At 39.0% G+C, this 23,288-nt stretch overlaps 1 protein-coding gene across 4 annotated transcripts in view; it reads left to right on the top strand.

Moving 5' to 3' along the window:
- Nucleotides 1-23,288, top strand: part of ASAP1 (ArfGAP with SH3 domain, ankyrin repeat and PH domain 1) — a 2,547,392-nt gene that overhangs the window by 1,279,716 nt on the left and 1,244,388 nt on the right. For all 4 annotated transcript variants that reach the window (XM_044067036.1, XM_044067034.1, XM_044067035.1 and 1 more), the window contains exon 8: nt 17,477-17,562. In XM_044067036.1, coding sequence (XP_043922971.1) covers nt 17,477-17,562 — 86 coding nt within the window. The remainder of the gene's footprint in view (nt 1-17,476; nt 17,563-23,288) is intronic.

Here is a 23,288-nt window from a genome sequence, read left to right as displayed (position 1 = left end):
AAAATGTTTAATGAAATTGCTTCTAGGCTTCTAATTAAGAGAATATGAAGCAGATCTGCATAGATAGGAAATGTCTGGACTTGATGCAAGACAAAATCATATAGTCAATATGTGTTGAACTTCCTTCAGAATCAAATGAGACCATGTTTGGAGAGTTCACAGTGTGTGTAGTGGAATATGCCATATTGGTTAAAATGAGTGTATTGTAAATCAGAGTAATACCAGCATGTCATGGAAAACAGTTATTATGTCAAGAAATAAGGTTAATACCTGAAAAGATGAAAACTGGTAATGGACATTTGCTAAGGCCTCTATAGAATGCAGCCACCACAATGTCCTTCCATATCACTGTTGCATTATTATTTACAGTAGGGTTCCCCTGCCAAGAGTAGCCCGACATCCGGCAGTTTAGGGATGCTGTACATCACATGTATGTCTCCCGACGTACCATCCTCAGAATCTTTTTGCTGCCAGTTCAAACACCACCTTTGATCGTCGGTCTGAACTGTCATTCATCTGCTGGTTACCAAGCCATTGTTCAGATAAGTGCCCCATTGTTTTTTTTTCTTATTATTTCCTTTTTAATTTATGGTTGTTGGATTAATTTGTCATCCAAAAAGGGTAAATGCCAGTGTGGGAGACAGATTCCCTATAAAGATCGTCACAAGCAGTGTTTGTTTTGCTCAGGTGCTTCTCACACCCATATGTCTTTGTCAGGTGTTTGTTCCAAAGACCTTGTGTAGTCGTCTCTGTTCTTTAACCATCTACTTAGAGAACCATCGTCTGAAATTGTTGGCTAAATATACTAGCCTTCTGCAAAGAAGAAGGCCAAGAAAGCTCAGTTAGATTCTTTGGCTGTACCACCTCCACCGAACGTCTGTCTCAAGGTTAATGAAAGCCCAGATGACTGCCCATTTTTTTAGACGGATTCCTCTGCAGCATCGGCTTCAGAGGCCAACATGGATCCGGCTCCTTGCACATCTCCAGAGGCTTTGCAGACGTCCATCTTGGATGTTCAGGGGGAACTCCAGCTGATTGCAATTCCTATGATGCTTGTAGAGTGTCATCAGGAGTCCGAGCCACATAAGGTCTTTAGGCTGACGCCCCCTTGAAAAAGAAATGGAAAACTAAGCACCTTTCTTCTACTCCCAAAGACTGTCAGCGTGAATGGCAAGATTTCACACAAGGTCTGTTTAATACCCTTATGGCTTTGCAACCTCCTCAGGGGGCCTCTGTTCCTGCTCCCCACTGGTCTTCTACTCCTCTTAAAAGGCCTAGGGAGCAGGTTTTGTCTGATGAGGATGTGGATTCTGATGAAGAATCCTTGAGCTATTCTTCTCCGCTTCCCTCTCCCTTGGATTGTGGTTCTGACGAGGATGAATATGTAAGTCCTGATTTTGCTTTTGAGGAGATTTAATTTGGTGATACAGTTTCCTGTATGATGAAGTGTTTTAAATGGGATTGTACTCAGGTCTCGGATGTCCAACAGAGGTATTATTAGCTACTTCAAATGGTGTCTCCCAAGCCCTCTACTGTCTCTGCTGTTGCTGCTTTGTTAGATGCCTTTTCTGCAGCTTCCCAGGCTCCTGACTCCCAACCCCATACTCCTAAAAAATCTGATAGATTTTTATAAGGCGCCTGAAGAATCCTTTACAAGTGCCCATCTGCTGACCCTTCTGTTGTTTTTGTTGCTTCTGATAAGCCATCTAAGCTTTTGCCTTGTACAAAGCTGCTGTCTGGACAATAGCGCTATGAAGAGGTTGGGTAAGAAAGTGTATACTTCTGCTGCCCTGGCCTTTAGGACTAAATTACCAGACCCATATGACCAGGTATGTTTTGGCTCTTCTCTCTCAGGTTATTTCGCACCTTCCTGAGGGGTAGACTTCAGCTCCTTCTTTACTAGGGTCATCTTCTCAAGTGTTCGACATTCTGTTAAAGGCAGCTGTGATGCAGCTGATGCCTCATCCAGAGCTGGTGCTTTTGGTTCTGCGTTGAGGAGGTATTCCTGGCTTCACCTTCAGTCTTTAGCTGATGATGTTAGGGCTAAGTTGATGGATTCTCCTCTAGATAACAAAGATCTCTTTGTGCTGCTGCTGCTGAGCTGTTTAAGTCACTTTAGGAAAAGGATAAGAGCTTGCAGGATTTGAAACATATTTTTGTTTCACATGTTCCCAAGTTTCATAGGTGTGTACTAGGCTAATGGCCCTGGAGCCTTTACAAGCCTAGCTCAAAAAAAATTGCTCAGGCACCGTGCCACCCGATGTTAGTTCACAGTGCCCATATCCAGTAGGGCAACTGGAATGATCCCTGGAGTGAATTTTCTGTTACCCATCCACTCATCAAGATTTCTCTTGAAGAGGGCCAGAGAGGTGCTCTGCTTGACATGAATGGGAAGCTTATTTCAGAGTATGGGCTGTCTTTGGGAGATGAACCTGCCCCTCCAGCATGTTCTGTTAATTGTAATGAGGTTGTGATCTCGAGTGTTTGGCACGGGGGATTGGGATTTCTTTAAGTGTAGCATTTCAAGTAGGGCTGGGTCAGACGTGGATTTGTAAGTCAAGCAGAGGTCACTTGTAAGTAGATGATAAAAGAGACTGAGAACAGTTGAAGTTTCTTGAGTCTGTCCATGTTTCAAAGGAATTACCCTAATAAACCTGCCTTTGTTCGCAGTCAGTCTCGCCCTCCCCCCAAAGGTAAGAAGGGTGGTAGAAGGCTCTTCCTGCTAAGTCTACTCAGTCTCCTTCAGCTCAGATAACTCTTTTTCTAGACAAGCCAGGCTCTGTCTGACTATCCTTGCCCTTCTGCTCTTACTGCTGTTTTCCCACATTTCTTTAGAACGCAACATTATTTATGTCTTCAAGATGATTTTCAACTTCTCCAAGGCCTCACTTACAGTAGATATAAAAAGTGAACACACCCCTGTTAAAATGCCAGGTTTTTGTGATATAAAAAATGAGACCACAATAATTCATTTCAAAACTTTTCCCACCTTTAATGTGACCTATAACCTGTACAATTCAATTGATAAACAAATCTGTTAGAGGAAAAATATAAAAAATAAACAATGTACAATAAGCTGGTTGCATAAGCGTGCTCACCCTTAAACTAATACTTTGTTGATGCACCTTTTGCTTTAATTACAGCATTCAATATTCTTGGGTACACACCTGCCATCAATTAAAGAGACTCTGATTAACCCCAAATAAAATTCAGCTGTCCTAATAGGATTTTCCTGACGTTTACTCAGCTGCCTGCTACAGCAAAAGCCATGGTTTGCAGAGACCATACAAAGCATCAAAGGGATCCCCTTGTTGAAAGGTATCATTCAGGAGAAGGGTACTAAACAATTTCCACAGCATTGGATATACCATGGAATACAGTGAAGACAGTCATCAAAACGTGGACAAAATATGGGACAACAGTGACATTGCAAAAAACTGGACGTCCCTCCAAAACTGATGAAAAGACAAGACAAAAACTGGTCAGGTAGGCTGCCAAGCGACCTATAGTAACACTGAAAGAGCTGCAGAAATTTCTGGAAAGTACTGGCAAGTACTGGTTGTATATTACATGTGACAACAATCTCCCGTATTCTCCACATGTCTGGCCTATGAGGTAGGGTTGCAAGATTGAAGCCTTTTCTTACACAGAAAAACATCCAGGCCCGGAGGCTAAAATTTGCAGAACAGTACATCTTGTCTCCCAAAAGCATGTGGGAAAATGTGTTATGGTCTAATGAGACCAAGGTTGAACTTTTTGGCCACAATTCCAAAGGGTAAGTTTGGCACAAAAACAACACTTCTCATCACCAAAAGAACACCATCCCACGGTGAAGCATGGTGCTGATAGTATCATGCTTTGGGGTTGCTTTTCTTCAGCTGGAACTGGGGCTTTAGTCAAGGTGAAGGGAATTATAAACAGTTCCAAATACCAGTCACTTTTGGCCCAAAACCTTCAGGCATCTGCTAGAAAGCTGAAGCTGAAGATGAAGAGGAATTTCACCTTTCAACACAACAATGACCCCAAGCATACATCCAAATAAACAAAAGAATGGCTTCACCAAAAGAAAATTAAAGTTTTGGAATGGCACAGCCAGAGCCCAGATCTAAATCCAATAGAAAATCTGTGGGGTGACCTGAAGAGGGCTCTGCACAAGAGATGCCCTCGCAATCTGGCAGATTTAGAGCACTTTTGCAAGGAAGAGTGGGTAAATATTGCCAAGTCAAGATGCTGATAGACTCCTCCCCAAGAAGACTGAATCCTGTAATTAAATCAAAAGGTTCTTCAACAAAGTATTAATTTAAGGGTATGCACACTTATGCAACCAGCTTATTGTACTTTTTTATTTTTTATATTTTTTCCCCTAACAGATCTGTTTGTTTTTCAATTGCATTGTATAGGTTATAGGTCACATTAAAGGTGGGAAAAGTTTTGAAATGATTTACTGTGCTCTCATTTTTTTATATCACGAAAACCTGGCATTTTAGCAGGGGTGTGCACACTTTTTATATCCACTGTATTTGCTCTAGGTACTAACTCACTTTTTACGGTATATCTAATAATTTTTCTTTTGCCCGTTCATTAAAGAAATATGCCTTTAGTAAGTGGGTTGGAAAATGCCAACGTTTAGCTCCCAGGCATAATTCTGGCCTAATTAACTACAAAATCTGAGCTTAGTGGTCTCAGATGTTCCTGGGTTACTTTTATTTAATTTTATTTATTTTATTATATTTTACACTTTGTTGACCATGTTCATCCGACTTAGCAAGTGGCCTCTTCAGTGAAGACCCGAGCTGGTATTCATACTGATTAGAGGAAATTTGGCTAGGACACCAGGGAAATTCTCCTACTCTTTTGTTTTGCCACCAGATGGCACTGCTGCTGCTGTGATCAAGACAGAGAAGCAAGATGGAGGAGGAGACTAGGAAAAAAACACTGAAAGTGAAGTGGAGCAGGAGATGGATGAAATTGTGCTTGCTGATCATGAAGAGGTCATAGTAACAATACTGGAAGGATGATTATCAACACAGGTTTAGACAGCTCTAATAAATCAGCGTGATCTGAAAAATGGAGAGGTGACAGCCAATGTGCAGTGATTTGACTCATCACAGCCTAGTGATGTCTCCAGGTGCTTCTGCAGTTACATCCTAATGATGCGTGTAGGTGTCTCATGTAGCCTGTTCATATTTGCAATAATAATTTCAAGACCGTGCAGTGTACAGGCTAATGAAAATATTTGCAGAACCACAGGGCAAGAAAAAAGCCAGTTGGAACAAGGGTGCAATAACATGTCTAATACAAGTTCAGAGGAGAGTTTTCATTCTTGTATTTCTGATTTGGATGAGTGGAACAATGTTCAGCCTAATGCAGTCCTTTGGACACTTGAAAAAATCCTTTTCTACCTCCATTCAATAGCGAAATTGTTCAGCATTTTTCTGCTGCTTTGAATTTTTCTCTTGAAGCATTGGTCAATATTTTTCTATCTTAACTTGATTTTGTAAACAACCTTTCTAAAGAACAATGGAAAGCCTTGAAATGTTTAAGTATGAATAATGAATTGGTTGTTAAGCCCTCAGATAAGGGCAATAGAATTGTGGTGATGAACTACAAACAATTTATGGAAATGTGTTATAGACTGAAATTATGTTACAGTTTATGAACATTGTGATATAAGTATTTATAAGGAAGCCATTGATAAGTATCAATTGTTACTAGGAAAAGGTTATAGGTTGGGTTATTTTAATCAAAATGATGTTGATAGAAATTTTTCTGTACAGGGTTGTGAAGTGGCTGTATTTTATTGTTTACCCAAAACTCACAAAGGCTTACAGATTTTGAGTGGAAAACCTGTTGTTGCGGCTTGTAATAAGTACTTTCTCCATAATATTGGTATATTTTTACATCAGTATTCATTTTCTTATGTTAAGAACACACTTTCATACATCAGGGACACACAGGATTTTATTAATAAAATCTTTGACTTGAGATGGGAACCTGAAATGTATTGGGTGGTATTAGATGTACAAGGTTTGTACACCAACGTATACCACTGTCATGGTTTACAATCTCTACAGTATTTCCTGGGGGATAGTCCCAAGTCATTTTTACTGCGGTGGTGGTGCTGCGGTAGCGTTGTCGCCTCACAGTAAGACATTGTCCTGTTTGTTTCTCAGCTAGAGCATGTTCTGTGTGGAGACATGCGTGAATGGGCGTACCTTCATTGAAGGTTGTGCATCAGAGCTGGCAACTCGGCACGTAAAAATCTACTGCCAATCATTAGCGGACCGGAGTTCCGCTGTGGCGACCCCTAATCGGGGAAAAGCCGAAAGACACAACAACAGTCAAGTTCTGTTTGGAGAATAATTTTTTTGGTTTTAATGAGGAATTATTTTATCAGCTATAGGAGATAGCTACGGTAGCTGCCTTTGCTCCCATGTATGCCAATTTTACTATGAGTTTTTTTGAAATTGGGAGCATGTTTCACCAAGAATTTTTCATAAAACATGTGGTAAAGTACTAACATAAGTTCAAACATTGTAATATCGAACCCTAAAGTCCGAAACCCTACAATAACGAAAACACAGAAAAGCAATTTTTTTTTCCCAGGGGAAAAAGAATCGCTGTTCCGTGACAATGTACTTAAATATACCAACTCTGAGATCGCACCACAGTGGAAGAAATAGCAAAGCCCTGAAAATGGCCCACTGATTTTTTTTCCCTGGGAAAAAAAATCAGTGTGCCGTGGCTTTGCTATTTTTGAATTTCGGACTTTAGGGTTCGATATTGCAACGTTTGAACTATTTAGTTCGACGTTGTGATATAGACGCAGCATAAAATGGGGTTAGTAGTGAATTTTTATTTGGTACTAGTTGTCATCTCTCTCATTTATTGGCTTCTTTACTTTATGGTGAATTCTCCCTTTTTTTGTAATGATAGTAGGGAGTTTAATTTAGAAGTAGAGCACACATTTGACATGTTTATTCATAGGGGATATGATAGAACTATAGTTAATAATGCTTTATGGTGGGGTTATTTGTAATAGAAATGCTGTTAGTCATGATATAGTCCAATAAGTGGGACAAAGAGGTGCTGAGAGATGAAGGTGATTTTCCTTCTGCTTGTTTTGAAAGTGATTGAAAATTTGGTAATGTTATTAATTATAGTAGTAGTTCTAGGGATATTTATTTTGTTACTAATAGCATTCTCAGTAATACAATTAAAAAGATTTTAGGGACAATATTTTGGCCTAAGTTATTCAGAAAAAAGCCTCTAATTTCTTATAAAAAAAATTGACGTAGTATTGGTGACTTAATAGTGCACAGTAAATTTAAAGCACCTGAAGTTATGATTAATGGATTTGTTTTTCCAAGAAAGACACATTTCTATATGGGACTTGTGAATAATTTTTTAAATGTTAATGGATTTAAATATTATCCAAATCAAAGTTTTTCATGTACTATTGTTAGTGTAGTTTATATTCTTAGATGCCCGTGTGATAAATTTTATGTGGGAGAGACTAAAAGAATGTTTAAAGTTAGGATTCAAGAACATGTTAGGGATATAAAAACAATAATATGAAAGTCCATTAACACTTCATTTCAAATATCATCATAATAGTGATTTTAGAGCTTTAAAAGGTTGTGTTTTGGGACATGTCTGTATGAATTTGGGGGTACTGACATCTATAAAAGATAAGTTGCTATATAAAGAAGCTGTATTCATATTGAGATATGTCACTTTGATTCCTAATGGATTGAATACTGATCTTAATTGGAAGTACTTGATTAACTAATTTTTAATTGTTTTATTGAAGGGTGTGTGTGTGTGTGTGTGTGTGTGTGTGTGTGTGTGTGTGTGTGTGTGTGTGTGTGTGTGTGTATATATATATATATATATATATATATATGTAGAAAAAAAAACAGAATACCAAAAGAGAGGCAGGTAGGAAATGGCCACGAACTATTCAATTCCTCTCAGTTCCTTAAAATTCCTTCGACAAAATAAGCACAAATCAGCAAATAATCCAAGAACAGATGATTTCCTGGTCTAAATGACAAGGTCCAAGTGAAACCTATGCTACGTAGGAAGAGACTGTTTAGACCACACTAAATGGTTATTTGTGGATCTATATGTTAACCAGTTTATACTTATGGTTTTTTATTTATTTTTTATATATATTTTTCATGATTTTATACATTAATTAGGATGTAATAACAAAATGTATCTATATGTTGTCTTATAGGAAATTCTAAATACTTTAAGCTAGTATTATATATACAAACTTTTAAGTAATATATACATTTTTTAGTATTGTATGTTTTAACAGTGGATTGTCTACGTTGATTTTAATGTGCCTCACCTGATATTTAATTAATTTATTTGGACCTATCAGCTTCTTCCTATGCATATATATTTGCACATGATTTTATAGCATTTGTTGAAGTTTGATAAAGCCTTTGGGTGAAAGCGCTTACTTGCTAGCTAATAAATCATCTGTTCTTGGATTATTTGCTGATTTGTGCTTATTTTGTCGAAGGACTTCTAGGAATTGAGTGGAATTGAATAAGTTCGTGGCCATTTCCTACCTGCATGTGGATTGTTACATATATATATATATATATATATATATGTATATATATATTTATACATATATGTGTGTGTGTGTGTGTGTGTGTGTGTGTGTGTGCGCGTTTGTAAGTAGCTTGTACTCCTGGAAGGCATTGGCTGCGGTGCTAGAGTTGAATAAAACTTCTGTTGTATCTGTAGCTGCTTGTGGTTTGTTTCTGTTGAAAAGATTTGACCTTGAAGCTTACATGATGTGCAACACAATTGCATTGATATCTGCCCTCATGTCTATTACTGCTTTTTTTAAACTTGAAACATTTTTATTAAATTATCACTTATAACACAGGCAGTCATACTTTTATATAAATGAAAGCAAACCATATTGACATATTTTCAGGTGCAAACATTATACATCACATATAATCTTCTATGCAGTCATTGTTCATCACACATTACATAGCTCATTCAGTTCCTGCCTTCCTTTAAACCTCATTCCTATTCTGCATGCATTGTTCCCACAAGTCCCATCTATTTAATTTGCTCCTACCTTTTTTTAAAGATCCCAGTTCCAGTTCTTTTATCTCTGTTTTTGTATTCAGTACTTCTAGTACAGTTAGTTTAGACTTTGATTTCCATTTTCTAGTAACTGGTGCAGCCACCAGAATTAAACTCAGTAAAGCCTTAGCTTAAGAGATATTCTTGTTCATATACTATTTATTTGTCATCATAACTTTTATAGTTTTTCAAAATGCCTCAACAATCAAATAACACAGGCTTAACTGCTTAGTTTCATATGAAAGCTCACAGATGGATAGACAAAATGCTGTTGCCAGTAAGTATGGAGCTTAGTAGTTTGTGAGATACTGTAAGCAGTTGGTAAAATATTACACTGCTGATATTCTTTGTGTTTAATATCACTTATAAAATGCAGTTTAAGGCCTAGAATCTCAAGAACATTACCACTATATTTTTTGTGCTGGACAGTTTGCCATTTACATTTATTTAGTAACACTTGTGGCTCCAGAGATGTATTTATGAAATGTCAGGCTATAACCTATTGGGAGTCAAGTTCAGTTTGATTTGCATGGCTAGACTTTGAAGGACCATAGAGGTCATTAGCTTCATATGTACCTATGAACAAAACCTCAAGAGCTCCGTTGTGGTGAATGAGTTAATATATCAAGTGGTTAGTGAAGATGCAGTGGATAGCCTTGCTCTGAAATCGGTGAAGAAAGAGTTAATGTGGGTTGCTGGAAAAAAACTGGTCCATGCTCAGCTGGTCAAAAAATGAGCTTTAAGGGTATGCACTGGTAGTATGATTTCAGCATGAAATCGGCAAGAAGTCTAACATTGGCAGAGGCAGTAAAAACAGTCTGATTTTCAAGTATAAATTGCTGAAGAAGCAGAAAAAAGCAGGAAGGAGGACAGCATATAAGAAAATGACCAATGAAAAGAATTAAAGTTAAGACTTATGAAAGGATAACAAGATATACAGTACTTCACTGTGTAACTGTACCACTGCAGATCAAGTTACAAGGTATAGGAGCACTGATACATCTGGGGAAAGAGGATTTTTGTGACATAATATTTGAAGCATTTCCCTTTGAAAGGTTTGCATGTGAAGTGGAAAGAAAAATAATTGAATGCTGTGATCAAAAATTAGACCTTTAGTTGAGAAAAAAGAAATGCTCAGTTTAGAGCAACTGACAGTGATGAGTTTGAACTGGTAATGTATGTTGCTCTGAACATAATTATGTATATATATATATATATATATATATATATATATATATACATATATATATGTAACTACTATTCACTCCAACAGAGAACATCTCCCCTATCAATATCACAGTTACATCCAATAATGACACTCTCGTAGCACCTGATCCAACCAGTAAACTTTTAGGTGTAACAATTGACCACAACCTGAACTTCGATTCACACGTTAACCATTAAATCAGTTAATAGAAAATTAGTTTCCCTTTACAGGATTAAACCTTTCCTTACTCATCGCCCACACTCATCTTATCTCTACCCTCCTATATGCATCCCCCATTTATACTAGTCCAAAAGTAACCTCAGTAAACTGGCAACCTCCTATTGCAGCATTGCCAGATTTGTCACTGGCTCCCCATTTAGAACCCACCATTGTCAAAATCTTAAACAGCTAGGATGGTTGGAACTGCAAAATCAGCTTTTACTTCAGCAACTTACTATACCCCAAAAGATTTTGCACCATCCCAGCAATACCCCAATGCTCTGCACCCTTATCACCCCATACAAAAATCTCACAACCTTACGCTCAGCTAATAAATTACTAGTAGCCACCCATAAAGCCAACAATAAATCAGCTGACTGTCTTTTCTCTAACTCTCTAGGAAAAATTTGGAGCAGGCTTCCCAGTGAACTATCATCTCTTTCTTCAACAACACTTTTCAAGAAGCAACTAAAAACATTCCTTAAAACTCATTACGTCCATGTTCTAACCCTGACTAATAACCTCCTTCTTTCCATGGCCTTATTCTCTTTTTCAGGCCTCTGGGCATACCTCTCTCCTGACCTCAGTTAATTGGGCCACTAGCTTACTGAATGCTATTTCTAGCCTAGTCTGCCCGGGATACTCCCTGAGTACAAACACACAAAATAACTCCGCTACCATGTTTATATTCACTACTGTCTCACTTGGACTGTAGAATATGAAAGCTACCTACCATGTATATATTTGCTACTTTTTCACTTGGACTGCAGAATGTGAAAGCTACTTAAAATCATGTGTTCTTAATTAACTCATAGAACATGATATTACTTGCTAGCCTTCTCTGTGATGAGTATTAAGCTTGGCGACCCCTAACCGGGAAAAGCCGAAAGACACAAACAAACAAACAGTGTGAAATGTTCTTTTTTATACCTCTTTAATTACGTTATTCCCTTTTAATAATGCCAACACATCTTGTATTCAGATCCTCATGTCAATTGCTTTTTGTTAGTATATTGTTATGGTGTACCTTTTGTGATTCATTATTATTATCATTGTTATTACTTTGCAATCTACTTAGCTTAATGGTGCTTATCTCCCCGGGCCTCTACTGAAAATGGACATGTATCCAGTTGGAATAGCCCGGTCAACAAATGTAAAGTAAAATAAAATAACTATTTAAATAAAAATAAATATGACATTAAAAAAGTTTTAATGATGAAAAAAATGTATGAAGGGGTGGGGTAGGAGGTTTGGGTAACATTAAATATGTGTGAAGGGGGTGTTAAACATATTTCACATGTTATAAACATGAATGGTAAAAGAGGAATTATAAGATACTGGTGGCAGCTAAAAGCTTATCTTTATTGTGATACGGGTGATCATTTAGTACATGAGTGAAAAAGAAAAGATGTAGACGTAGTCAATCTGGGAAAACAGGAAGTACATATAAGAACTGTATGTATGCCTTAAGTTCTGGAAATGTAATGGCACAGGTCATTTTTGAATGGACTGTACCTTGTTAGAAAAAGGAGAGCAAGAGGAAGAAAGATATTCATCAGATAAATTCATTCTGAGCAAGACATTACAGATGAGATGAGCGAAGTAGGAGAAAGAACTGAAGAAGAAAATGAAGCATTGGGCAGTAAAGATGTAATACTGAAAAAAACATTGATGAAAGAGGAGAGAATGAACAGGAGAAGGTAAGTCTGATAGACTGGGTCAAAAAGAGAAAAAAGAAAATGGAATTGAAAGGGATACACAAAAGGAAAAGGATTGTATTTCTGTTTTAAACGGTAAATGTTAACAGTATTGGAAATGAAGTTGGGGGCCTGGCAGTAGTGAAACAGTATAGACAAATGAGCATGGATGTTATGTTTATTAGACACCAGGTGTATTAGAAAAAAAAGGTGCAGTAGGGAAAGAAAATATTCTGGTCATTGTGGAATGATAATTATGATCGCAAATTGTAATTTAATAAAATAAAAAAAAAAGATAATTCAGTATATTAAAGTAATGAAAGGAGGAATGAAATGTGATGATTTAATATTAAGAAAAAAGAGAACTGAACTTAACCTAAGAGGTTCAGAGTAGAAATGGACTTGTGTTATATTTGAAATATATGAATTTAATGAGGGGAGGTTTGAAAATTGTTTGCACCAACAAGCCTGGCAAAAAATAACTACAGGTGTTTGGGTGTAAAGGATTATTACCGGAGGATATACCATTCCCTTCCACTCCCTTCCCAAAAAACTCATAAGGATCCCCGATGTTTTACTCAGTCAGAAGGAACCAGCAGTTCGAGAAATCAAAAAACTGGTAGAAAACAAAAGTCATCCAGTGTGTCCCCTCAGACCAGAAAGAGTCAGGAATTTACTCAAGGTTCTTTTTAGTGCCAAAGAAGATGGGGACTGGAAACCAATTTTGGATCTCAGTGTTTTGAACAAATCTGCTAGGCAAACAAAATTCCGGATGGTCATGGTTCAGTCCATCTTTCCCTTCTTAGGAAGGAATGATTGTATGTGCTGAATAGATCTCCAGGATGCGTATTACCACATCAAGATGGACAAGCACTTCAGGAGATTTCTCCGCTTCTGGCTGGGAACCAGTCATTGTCAGTTTAGAGCCCTGCCCTTTGGTCTTACCACAGCCCCTAGGGTGTGCACCAAATGCACTGCAGTGGTAGAGTCTCACTTTAGACTACATGGACACTGAGTGTTTTCTTATTTAGATGACTGGCTCATCACCGCTCCCACCAGGCGTCTCTTAAAAAAATCAAGAGACTTTGTCATTCAGATTTGTACCGACCTCGGAATCACAGTAAACCACGGGAAATCTCATCTGAATCCAACACAGCAACTATTACTTTGGTACCTCTAGCAAGATTCCACATGGGGATTCTACAGTGGCTTCTTGCATCCCAGTGATGCATTCTTTATCAGCTGATGTCACATCATATTTTGATAACCAAGCATTGGAAAAATGATCTTCTCTGGTGGATCAACTCTGAAGAGACTCTTATGGGATGACCTTTCATCCCACCTCAACCCCAGGCCATAAAGACCACAGACACCTCCCAGATCAAGTGGGGGGGCATTATCTGGGCAAGACAGACCAAGGCACTTGGTCACTCAGAGGTCAGCTTGCATATCAATGTTCTAGAGATGAGAGTAGTGCTGTTAGCATTGCAGGCCTTTCAAGCTGTTCTCCCTCTGGGGACAATTGTGATCCAGGCAGACAACATGTCAGTGGTCCGGTACAGCAACAAACATGGAGAAAGCAAGTCTTACTCCCTTTGTGGAGAAGCACTCAGAGTTTTGTAGTAGGTAATCTCTTCCAACCACTTTCTAATAGCAGTGCACATCCTGGGGACTTCCAGTGTGATAGCAGACAAGCTGAGCAGAGGCATTCTCTTGCCTCATGAGTGGTCTTTCAGGCCGAAAGTGGTGCAAATGATTTTTTGCCACCGTGGCCAGCCTTGCTGCAACCTCATTGCATTGCCTCTAAACAATGCTACTCTGCCCTGGTTCGCACTGTGGGAGAGTCCTCGAGAGATGCTGTCCCTCATGATTGGCCCTCGGGACTTCTATACACCCCCCCCCCCCCCCGATTCCATTAATCCCTCAATTTCTGAAGAAAGCAACCAGGTTGAAGAGCAAAGTGATCCTCATTGGCCTATTCTGGCCTCGACAGATTTGGTTACCCTTCCTCTGGCTTATGTGATTCAGCTACCGTGGTCACTAGACCCAGCTGCAGATCTCCTGTCCCATCCAGAGGGATTAGTTCACCAAATCTTCAGAACCTAAAGCTCACAGCGTGGCTTCTCGACTTTCACTGATTGTCAGGCATAACATTGTCATCTTCAGTCTGTAAGATTATTTTGACTTTGCATAAACCCTGGTAGGAAATGGAAGAAACTCTCATGCTGGGCTCATATTAATGACATTGATCCTTTTACAGCCCCTATCACAAACATTTTAGTTTTTTTGACATTGCTGTTTGAAGATGGAGCTTCTGCTTCTACTGTCAGGATTCAACTAGCAGCCATTTCAAATTTTCACAGTGGATTACAGGATGCCTCATGAATGTCGCACAAACTTTGCAAGGCCTTTTTGAAAGGAACCTTGATGCTGAGGCCTCCTTATAATTGAGAACCGTATGTTCCTTGGGATCTCAGTGTGGTTCTTGAGATTTTGATATACCCTCCTTATGAGCCTGGAGCCGCTTTACTAATAGCCATTACCTCTGCCAAAAGAATTTCAGAGATTCAGCCACTATCTTGTAACTCACCATATTTGACTTTTTACCCAGATAGGGTTACTTTAAGGACTAATCCATCCTTTCTACCAAAGGTTGTGTTGGAGTCCAATATTAATCAGACCATAAATTTGCCAGTTTTCTATACAAAAATTTCAAATAATGGTGAATATTCTTTGCAGTTATTAGACATCCATAGACAATTGTGTTTCTACTTTTGTAGAACAAAATCTGATAGAAAATATGATCAACTATTTATTGCCTTTTTTAGTGCTGGACTAGGTAGACTGGTTTCCAAAGTTATGCTTTCTAAATGGTTGAAAGATTGCATATCTTTCATATACACCCAAAAGAATGTTAAATTACCTGGATCTGTTAAAGCGCACACTGCCAGAGCGATAGTTACTTCTGCAGTTTTTCTCTCCAGAGCTTCCTTGGATGGGATTTGTGCAGCAGCAACTTGGGCTACCCCAACTACTTTTATTAATCATTACAAATTGGATTTGGTCTCTAGGGGAAGAACATCCTTTGGTTATATAGTGCTCAAGAATATTCTTCCGTGAATCCACCCAGGATAAAAGTAGCTGGGGACTGTGTCCCACAGGTCAAGGAATAAATGAAGATTGACAACATCAGATAAAGAAATTATGTACTCACCATAACATTCCATCTGTGTTGTCGATCTTCATTTATCCTTGACAGCCCGCCCTCCACCACCATCCTTCAAAGCTCTTGGTGGAATGAGCTGTATCCTTGTTTATTATATCTTGGGCATTCTTTCCAGGTATGGTCTCCACAAAAGTTCTTTTGTGGTACACATTTTTTCTGTCTGACAATCAGCAAACCCGATCTGAGGTAAATTGAAGAGGAGCATGATGGATAGGGAGAAAAGTTCGAGAGTTTTTAGCCCTCACGGGCTGTAGTATGGCTGAGTCTGTTCCGATTTCAACACCAAACCCACAGGTCAAGGATAAATGAAAATTGACAACACAGATGGAACGTTATGGTGAGTACATAACTTCTTTTTATATCTGCTTTGTAAGTTCAGATGGTTTTAGAAGCAATCCAAGTCTTGCAGTCACAGGTGCCCAAGCCAGGCACAAGGAATCTACATAGCAATGTGTAATTATTTTGCCCCTATAAACATGGTGCCATCTTAGGTGAAGATAAGATCCCATAAATGTGTACGCCTTTCCTGCCTCAGAGGGAGAGAGTGAAAGAGAGAGAGAGAGAGACGTGGACATCGTGTCTGGAGGAAGGCATTCAGACTCAGTTAACCTAACAGAAATTCATACTAAATACAGAGCAGCTCTTCTGTTATAATATTTGGTTAATAAAAAAAAAATAACATTTGTGTTCGTCTCTGACTTGATAATGCTGAATGCAAAAAGATAAGATTCATTTATCTAATTATGAATTAGTGTTAATTTACTGAGACATGTCTTGATTTTGAGAGAGGAGTGCTGTAGTGTCTAAAAAGTCAGCCCTTGTCTGAGGGATTATGGTTGCTTGCAGTGTCCTGCCTACTGCCCCCACTTCCAGATGGTCACACTCTGCCTCCCCACCCAGACTGTCAAGTACACAAGCCTAGACAGGTTGAACTCTGGTTGACTAGTCCATAGACAGGGCTTCATCCCGCTATATCGTGGTTGGTTAACCACACAGCAGATCTGCTAGCAGCAGAGTACTTTTGCACACCCTTGTAATTCTTCCAGTACTTCTGGGGAGTTTGAAAGTTAGCAGTGCTACATATAAAATTTGCAGGCAGCTGAGGAGAAGATTCCACTAAAGCTGTAGATCTTTTCCAGAATCCACAAATTGTTTGACTTTTTATGTTGGTAATATCTGTATCAGCAGGTGTTTGACTATATTATTGGTGCACTTGTATTTTATAAGTTCTGTGTTATCTCTGCCATTTTTTTTCCAAACAATTTACTTTAGTTTAGTCAAATGGTTTTCTTTTCCTTCTCCCCTTTACCCTTCTTGTTTTTAAGAATTTGGGTGGCAGATATTTAGGTAAAAACACTTAATAAACATAACATATTATAGGTTCATAGATTAGTACTAGGCTAACTGCCCTTGCGAGCCATTTTAAGCCTAGCCAATTGTCTGTTGTGAGACTCAAACCCTGCACCTTATGTTTGTAAGGCAAACAGCTTAACCATTAGGCCACCCTCCCAACCTAAGCACAGTGCATATGTTATGTTTATTAAGGTATTCCTCTTAAAAGACCTCATTGTTTTTTTTGTTCTTTTGGTAGAGGAGGGCTTTAGAAGTTGGTAGTAGAGACTTGGCTATTAGGAAGTAGCATTTACTGGTATATAAAGAACGGTACAGGCAGATGTTAGTATCTCAGACTGTGTAGTATTTTTGAATAATGTAGTATTTAGCCATAAAAGAATTCTCCGTTTTCCTGATGTCACATGGTGTATATTCATAGAAGACTGCGTCCCTAATTATGTAAGTAGTTTTTAGCAGTTCAGAATGCTTCAATTTGAACAGTTTTATCAGAGCATTAAGTAATGTGCTAATATACTATGCTCTGCTGTAATTCTTTAAAAATAGTAATTGTGGAGATCAATTGTTTAATTAGTTCTGCCAATTTGAGAGATTGCTGCTTCTGAAACCGTTGTGTGGACTTAATTATAAACTACATGCTGTGTTTTCTTTCCATAGTATCTCATTAAGGTGAATGAAATCAAGACAAAAAAGGGTGTAGATCTTCTGCAGAATCTCATTAAATATTATCATGCACAATGCAAGTAAGTACTTCTTCTTCACTGGTTTAGTTACTGTACAGTATTTTATTTTCATTGACATGAAAGCTTGTAAACATGGGATGAAATATGAATTTTTGTACTGATTTTCCATCATTTTATTTTTGAAATGTGAGCATTGTATTATATTTGCAAGAAGGCTACGAAGATGCTGGTACATTTCCAGAGTGGTAGACACCCTAGTCCCAGGCTGTCGTACTCCAGAAGAGGAGTTTAAATTGGCTGAAGAGCAGCTACAGAGTGTTTCAACATTTGATTCAGGCCACAGAAGAATGTGTCTTGATTGATTAATTTGCTATAGGTTTAGCGAAATACCTCTGTTCACATTTGTGGTAGTTTTTCCAGAATCTCAAAATTATTTTGTTGATCAAGTTTGAGAGTTGTGAAATAAGGTTAATGGGGTCAGGATTAAACTTATGGCCTGTGAGCTTAAAAGTATGATGGCTGTTGCCACATCGTGAAACTTAGCTCAACTATTGTATTTAGCAAGGTTTCTTTTAAACGTGTGATGGGATTGGCATTGCTTTAATTATTTATTTTTTTTATTTACTGACATTTGATTACCAGGAAAGTCTGACTGGGTATATGCCCATTTTCAGCACAGGCCTGGGGGTTAAAAGCTCCAAAGTATTGCGAAAGAATTTTAAGAACAATCATTTTACAATCTTCAAAATAATACAAAAGCATCTACAGTATAAATAAATATACCAAATTAGACATAATGTGACAGCATTGATTAAAACAGATATGACTTGTATAACAATAATTTAATATTTAGATAAATTTTAGTCAGCTTAGAGAAATAAAAATTAAGTTAGTATAAATACAAATAGGAATTGCAATATGAAGTGAGAGGAAAAAAATCAGTGTTGTGGCATATTTAGAAAGTCGGGAGAGAAATGAATTGCCCTTATGAATTGAGTGAAGAAGGGGGAGTATGGTGTAAGGTATGAATGGGTACATGCTCATATTTAGGCATATAGTTTATCCTGCGGTTGAGCAAGAACATAGACAGTGTTTGGCTAGGAAGTCTTTCAGAATGGTTTTAAAGGACTGGAGGGTATTGCTTGATGGATATAATTAAGGAGTTCCAGGCCTTAGCAACGTGGTATGAGTACAGACCATGCCCAGCAAATCTGATATTTGTTTTGTACAGAGAGAGGTTTTTTGTTCTTTGGATTGTAATAACCAAGTGGGAACATAGCTGTGTAGAATGGTATTTAGTGCTGGACAAGCTAATGGATGCTGGACAATTTTATAGGTGGTAAGAAGCTGTGTATATGGTAGCTGATGGGGCATTTCTAACCAGTTTAGGCTTTTTAATGATATACTGTGGTGGATAATGAAAGGGGTATTTGCTGCACATTTAGTCACTTTATTATAGCCTTGTTCAAGTTTTGCTTTTTGTGAAGCTTGAAGGTTAGTAAGGATGGGAGCACCATAAAGTAGTGAGGGGAGGGGGTAAGTAGTGGCAAGTGTAGTTTTAATTGTGTTGTTGAGAAAGCTTTTGTTTCTGCAAAGTATGCATTGTTTTTGCTCAGATTTTAATGCAATTTTGTATATACAGTTCATATTTTGAATTATTATTCACTATCATCCTTAATAATGTGCTATGAAAAGTGACTTCAGTGGTTACAGTTTAAATTTATTTTTCTCATGAGGGGGATATTTTGGGAAAAAGTAGTAGTTTTTTGGGGGGGGGGTTGAACATGAGTTGTGAATTACAAAGCCATGTTTTAGTGGCTATTAAAGCTTTCTGAGTAATTTGTTAGAAATGTGCCAGGTTGTCTGATGTGCAAATGAGTGTGGAATCGTCTGTGTATTGTATTAGGGAGACCTGTTGCGTGGACATGTGGAGGGTGTTGGTGAGATTGTCAGAGGTGGGAACCAAGGATGGAGCCGTGTGGTACTCTGCTGGTGACTGGGAGGTATGGAGAGAGGTTGGAGTGACAGTTTATGGACTTATGCCTACTGGACAAGACGCTTTTGAACTTTTGAAGGGTGGGCTTGGATAGACCTAGTGAGGTCATTTGAAGTAGAAGTTTGATGTGACAAACTGTGCTGAAGGCTTTAGACAAATCTTGCTTGCCGTTATCTCTGGCTTTGTTGACAGCATCTATAAAGCTTAGAAGTGCAGTGTTAGTACTGTGGGGGGATGGAAGCTTTGTTGTGAGGGGGATAGACGTTTATCCTGCAGGAGATAGTTTAGGAATTGTTTTTGAATACATTTTTTGAGTATTTTGGAGGGGGTAAGATTGTTATAGATCTAAAGTTAAGATGTCTGTTGAATTTTCTCCTTTGTGTAGAGGGATAATTTGTGTGTGTGTGTGTGTGTGTGTGTGTGTGTGTGTGTGTGTGTGTGTGTGTGTGTGTGTGTGTGTGTGTGTGTTTGTGTGTCTGTGTGTCTGTGTTTTCCCAGAGAGAAGGAATGTGGGATTCCTGGACTGATATCCTTATAAGGATTAGACATGATAGGCAATGCTATTGGCTGCTATTTTAAGGTACTTGGAAAGTCATCAGCTGAAGCAAATTATGGTTTGAACTTCAGTAGTTTTATAGAGGATGTGAGTACCGGTTTAAAGGTGAAAGTGGATGTGGCGATATGTGGCTGTTGGGATGGGTTGGGATTAGATGTTGAGGAATCCTTGGTTAGGGACACAGTACTACTTAGGAAATAAGGGTAAGTTATTGGAAGAGGGGTTAGGGATGAATTTTTGGTCAGGATATAAGATTTCTTTAAAGGTTGACCAGAATTTTTTAGGGTTGTGTTTACTGTTCTAATAATTTTTCGTCTTCATTTATGTGCTTTTTAGTACTGTTGTGGAGCACTCTGAAGTTTTCAAGATGTCATGGTGTTTTGTATTTTTGCCATTTTTTCCATGTTTTTTTCTCTGTGCTGTATTAGCAGTTTACTTTTTTTGGCTAACCAACTTGCATTATTTGTTTTTAGTTTCTTCCTTGTAGATAGTGTAAGGCTAGCAGAATATTTAGGAAAGTTGTATTGAATTAATTTATAACATCATCTAAGGGGACAATTTTGAGGATGTTCTAGTTAATAGATGATAGAGTAGTAATGAATAGGATCATAGGATCATAGGAAGTTATTAGACTTTTGGTCCTAAGGCTCTTACAAGCCTAGCCAGGAATTTAGCCCATGTTCCGACATGTCAGCACCCGATGCCCCTGTCCTGCAAGGGCACAGGTGGAATCCCAGGAGTGTATTTTCTGTTCCCCATCCAGTTATCCAGGTTGCGCTTAAAAAGGGTTAATGGGTACTCTGCTTGACGTCTATTCCACAGAAGGGAGAGTCTCTGGGACACAAATCTGTCCCGCCAACAAGTCCTATTGATATCACAGATCAGGTTGAGGTCGCACGTGCTGGTTACACAAGTGAAGCTTCACTTGTAGATATGTATTAGTCCCATCAAGGCGGGGTCTGAGATTGCTTTGTATACCAGACAGAGGTCACCTCTGAGGAGTCTGTATGAGACTGAGTAGAGGTACAAGGCTTTTAGCCTATCTGTGTAGGGTAGATGCCTCAGGCTCTGGATTCTACTGGTGAGGAACGTCTATGGTCTCTCCAACTGCTGCATGTTCTTTGTGATGTGCATGCCGAAAGCGGCATTGTACTCAATAATGGGTCTTATAAGGGAAGAATACAGGGATGTTATGAACTCCTTGTCCCTGGATGAGATACCCTGCCTTATAAGGTGGGCCACGTAGAAAGCTTTCCGTACAACAAAGGCAGTATGGTGGTCCAAATTCAGTTTGCTGTCAACCTGGGTGCCCAAGTTCCACAGAACTGATTGTGTGCTTAGGACCGTGTTATTAATGTGGTAATTTGTGGGGACATCACTCTCCCCAAAGGAGACAGTGATGCATTTTTTGGCATTCAGTTTGAAGCCATGTTTCTGGCACCAGTTTTTTGTTTGGGTGAGACCCTCTTGGAGGATGTCCACATCAGTAGGGGAATTGATGACAGTGCCCAACTTGCAGTCATCTACAGACTTGATCAGCCATAGCCCACTGGTTTTGTCCTTCACCTCACAAAAGTATATCCCAAGTAACAGAGACCCCAAGACCAATCTCTGGGGCACACTGCTCAATACGGGTCCACTGCTTGAGGTGTCTTCCCCTATTTTGACTAAGTGAGTTCTGCCAGTGTGCCAGTTTGCTACCCATCTGGTAACATATGGATTGATGCCTAGTTGAGAGAGTTTATCTATTATACCTGAGTGGGGAATAGTATCGAAAGCTTTGGCCAGATCAGGGTAGACAGTGTGCACCATCTTCCCCCCATCCATGGGTTTGGTGACAGGCATAACCTCCCCTTGATGAAACCAAACTGTGTGGGATTGAGTGTTTGGAGGTTGCCAGTGTCCTTGTTAATGAGGTCCATGCTAATCCGTTCCATGACCTTGCAGATAAGGCTAGTTAGGCTGATGGGTCTATAATTTCCTGGATTGGTGAAAGCTCCACCTTTGTGCAAAGGGATGACAGTGGCTGTCCTCCACTCAGCTGGGACAAAGCTGGTACTCAGACTTTGGTTGAATAGTGTGCCTAATGGTACTGCAAGTTCCTGCCTAAGTTCATGTAGGATGCACCCTGGGATGTTATCAGGTCTCATGGAGGCTGTTTTTTTGCCTTTGAGAGGGGAGTGATGACTTGCTGTCTAGAGATAAGAGGAGGGGGGCAGGTGCTAAGGATGTCCTGATTTACTGATGGGGGGACAGAGGGATGAAGTTTTTGCTGAACCTGTCTGCCAGCATGTTGGCTATATCTACAATGTTTGTGTATGTTGTGGCTTTGACCAAAAGTTCTGAGCAGATTTGAGTGTTTCATTTGAGACTGCAGACATGTGTGAAGAAGGCCTTATGACTGTCTTTAGTAGATGTGGCCAGTTTGGACTGTTAAGTTTGCTTTGGTAAATTTCACTACTGTTTTATTTTCTTGTTCAGGCTAAGGAGATATTGCACCCAATTAGGCACCTGCTCCTTCTTGGTCGTGGACAGCAATGTTTTTCTTTTATTATAGAGTTTATTTATTGTAGATGTCCACCAGACAGGTTTACTCTTCCTTGAGGAGGAGGTTTTGTCTTTTTGGGTATTCCTGATTCCATGCAGCTATATAAATGCTCATATAGTATTTTGGTGTAAGTTTTGATATTTGTGCTAGTTCCTACGGAGGGGAAGGGGGCTGTGAAGCTGTTTATACCTTCCCTCAGGAGGTTGTAATCAGCTTTGGGGAAGGTTTTATGTTTGACCCTAAGAAGGGGAGGTCGAGAGAGATGGTGACCACTTTGTGGTCAGATCTTACCAGGCAGGATGACACTGTAGGGATGTTGCAGTGGTTGCTCGTGTTAGTTAATATCAAGTCCAAGATATTATCACCTCTTGTGTGGGTGTCAACCAGCTAGTCCAAGTCATTTGCACTGATGAAATCAGGGAATCTCTGGGCATTGTGTTTTGGCATGAGTAGTTCTTCCAGTCTATTGTTGGATAGTTAAAGTTGCCAGGATCAGGGTAAAGGGTTGAAGTTTGATAGATTCAAAAAGGTCCAGATAGGTGGAGTGGGCATCTTGAATCAAAGTTGGGGGTCTGCAGCTAGCTATGATTTGAATAGGGGTCTTGTCAACAGTTAACTGCACCTGGAGTGAGGTGTGAGGTGCACCTGTGAGGCAGAGCACCTCGCTGGCTCTGTTCAAGAGAAAT

The sequence above is a fragment of the Protopterus annectens genome, chromosome 3.part1 (genome assembly GCF_019279795.1).
Source record: "Protopterus annectens isolate FY-2018-M chromosome 3.part1, PAN1.0, whole genome shotgun sequence".
NCBI lineage: Eukaryota > Metazoa > Chordata > Ceratodontiformes > Protopteridae > Protopterus > Protopterus annectens.
This window is presented reverse-complemented; position numbering and strand designations above follow the sequence as displayed.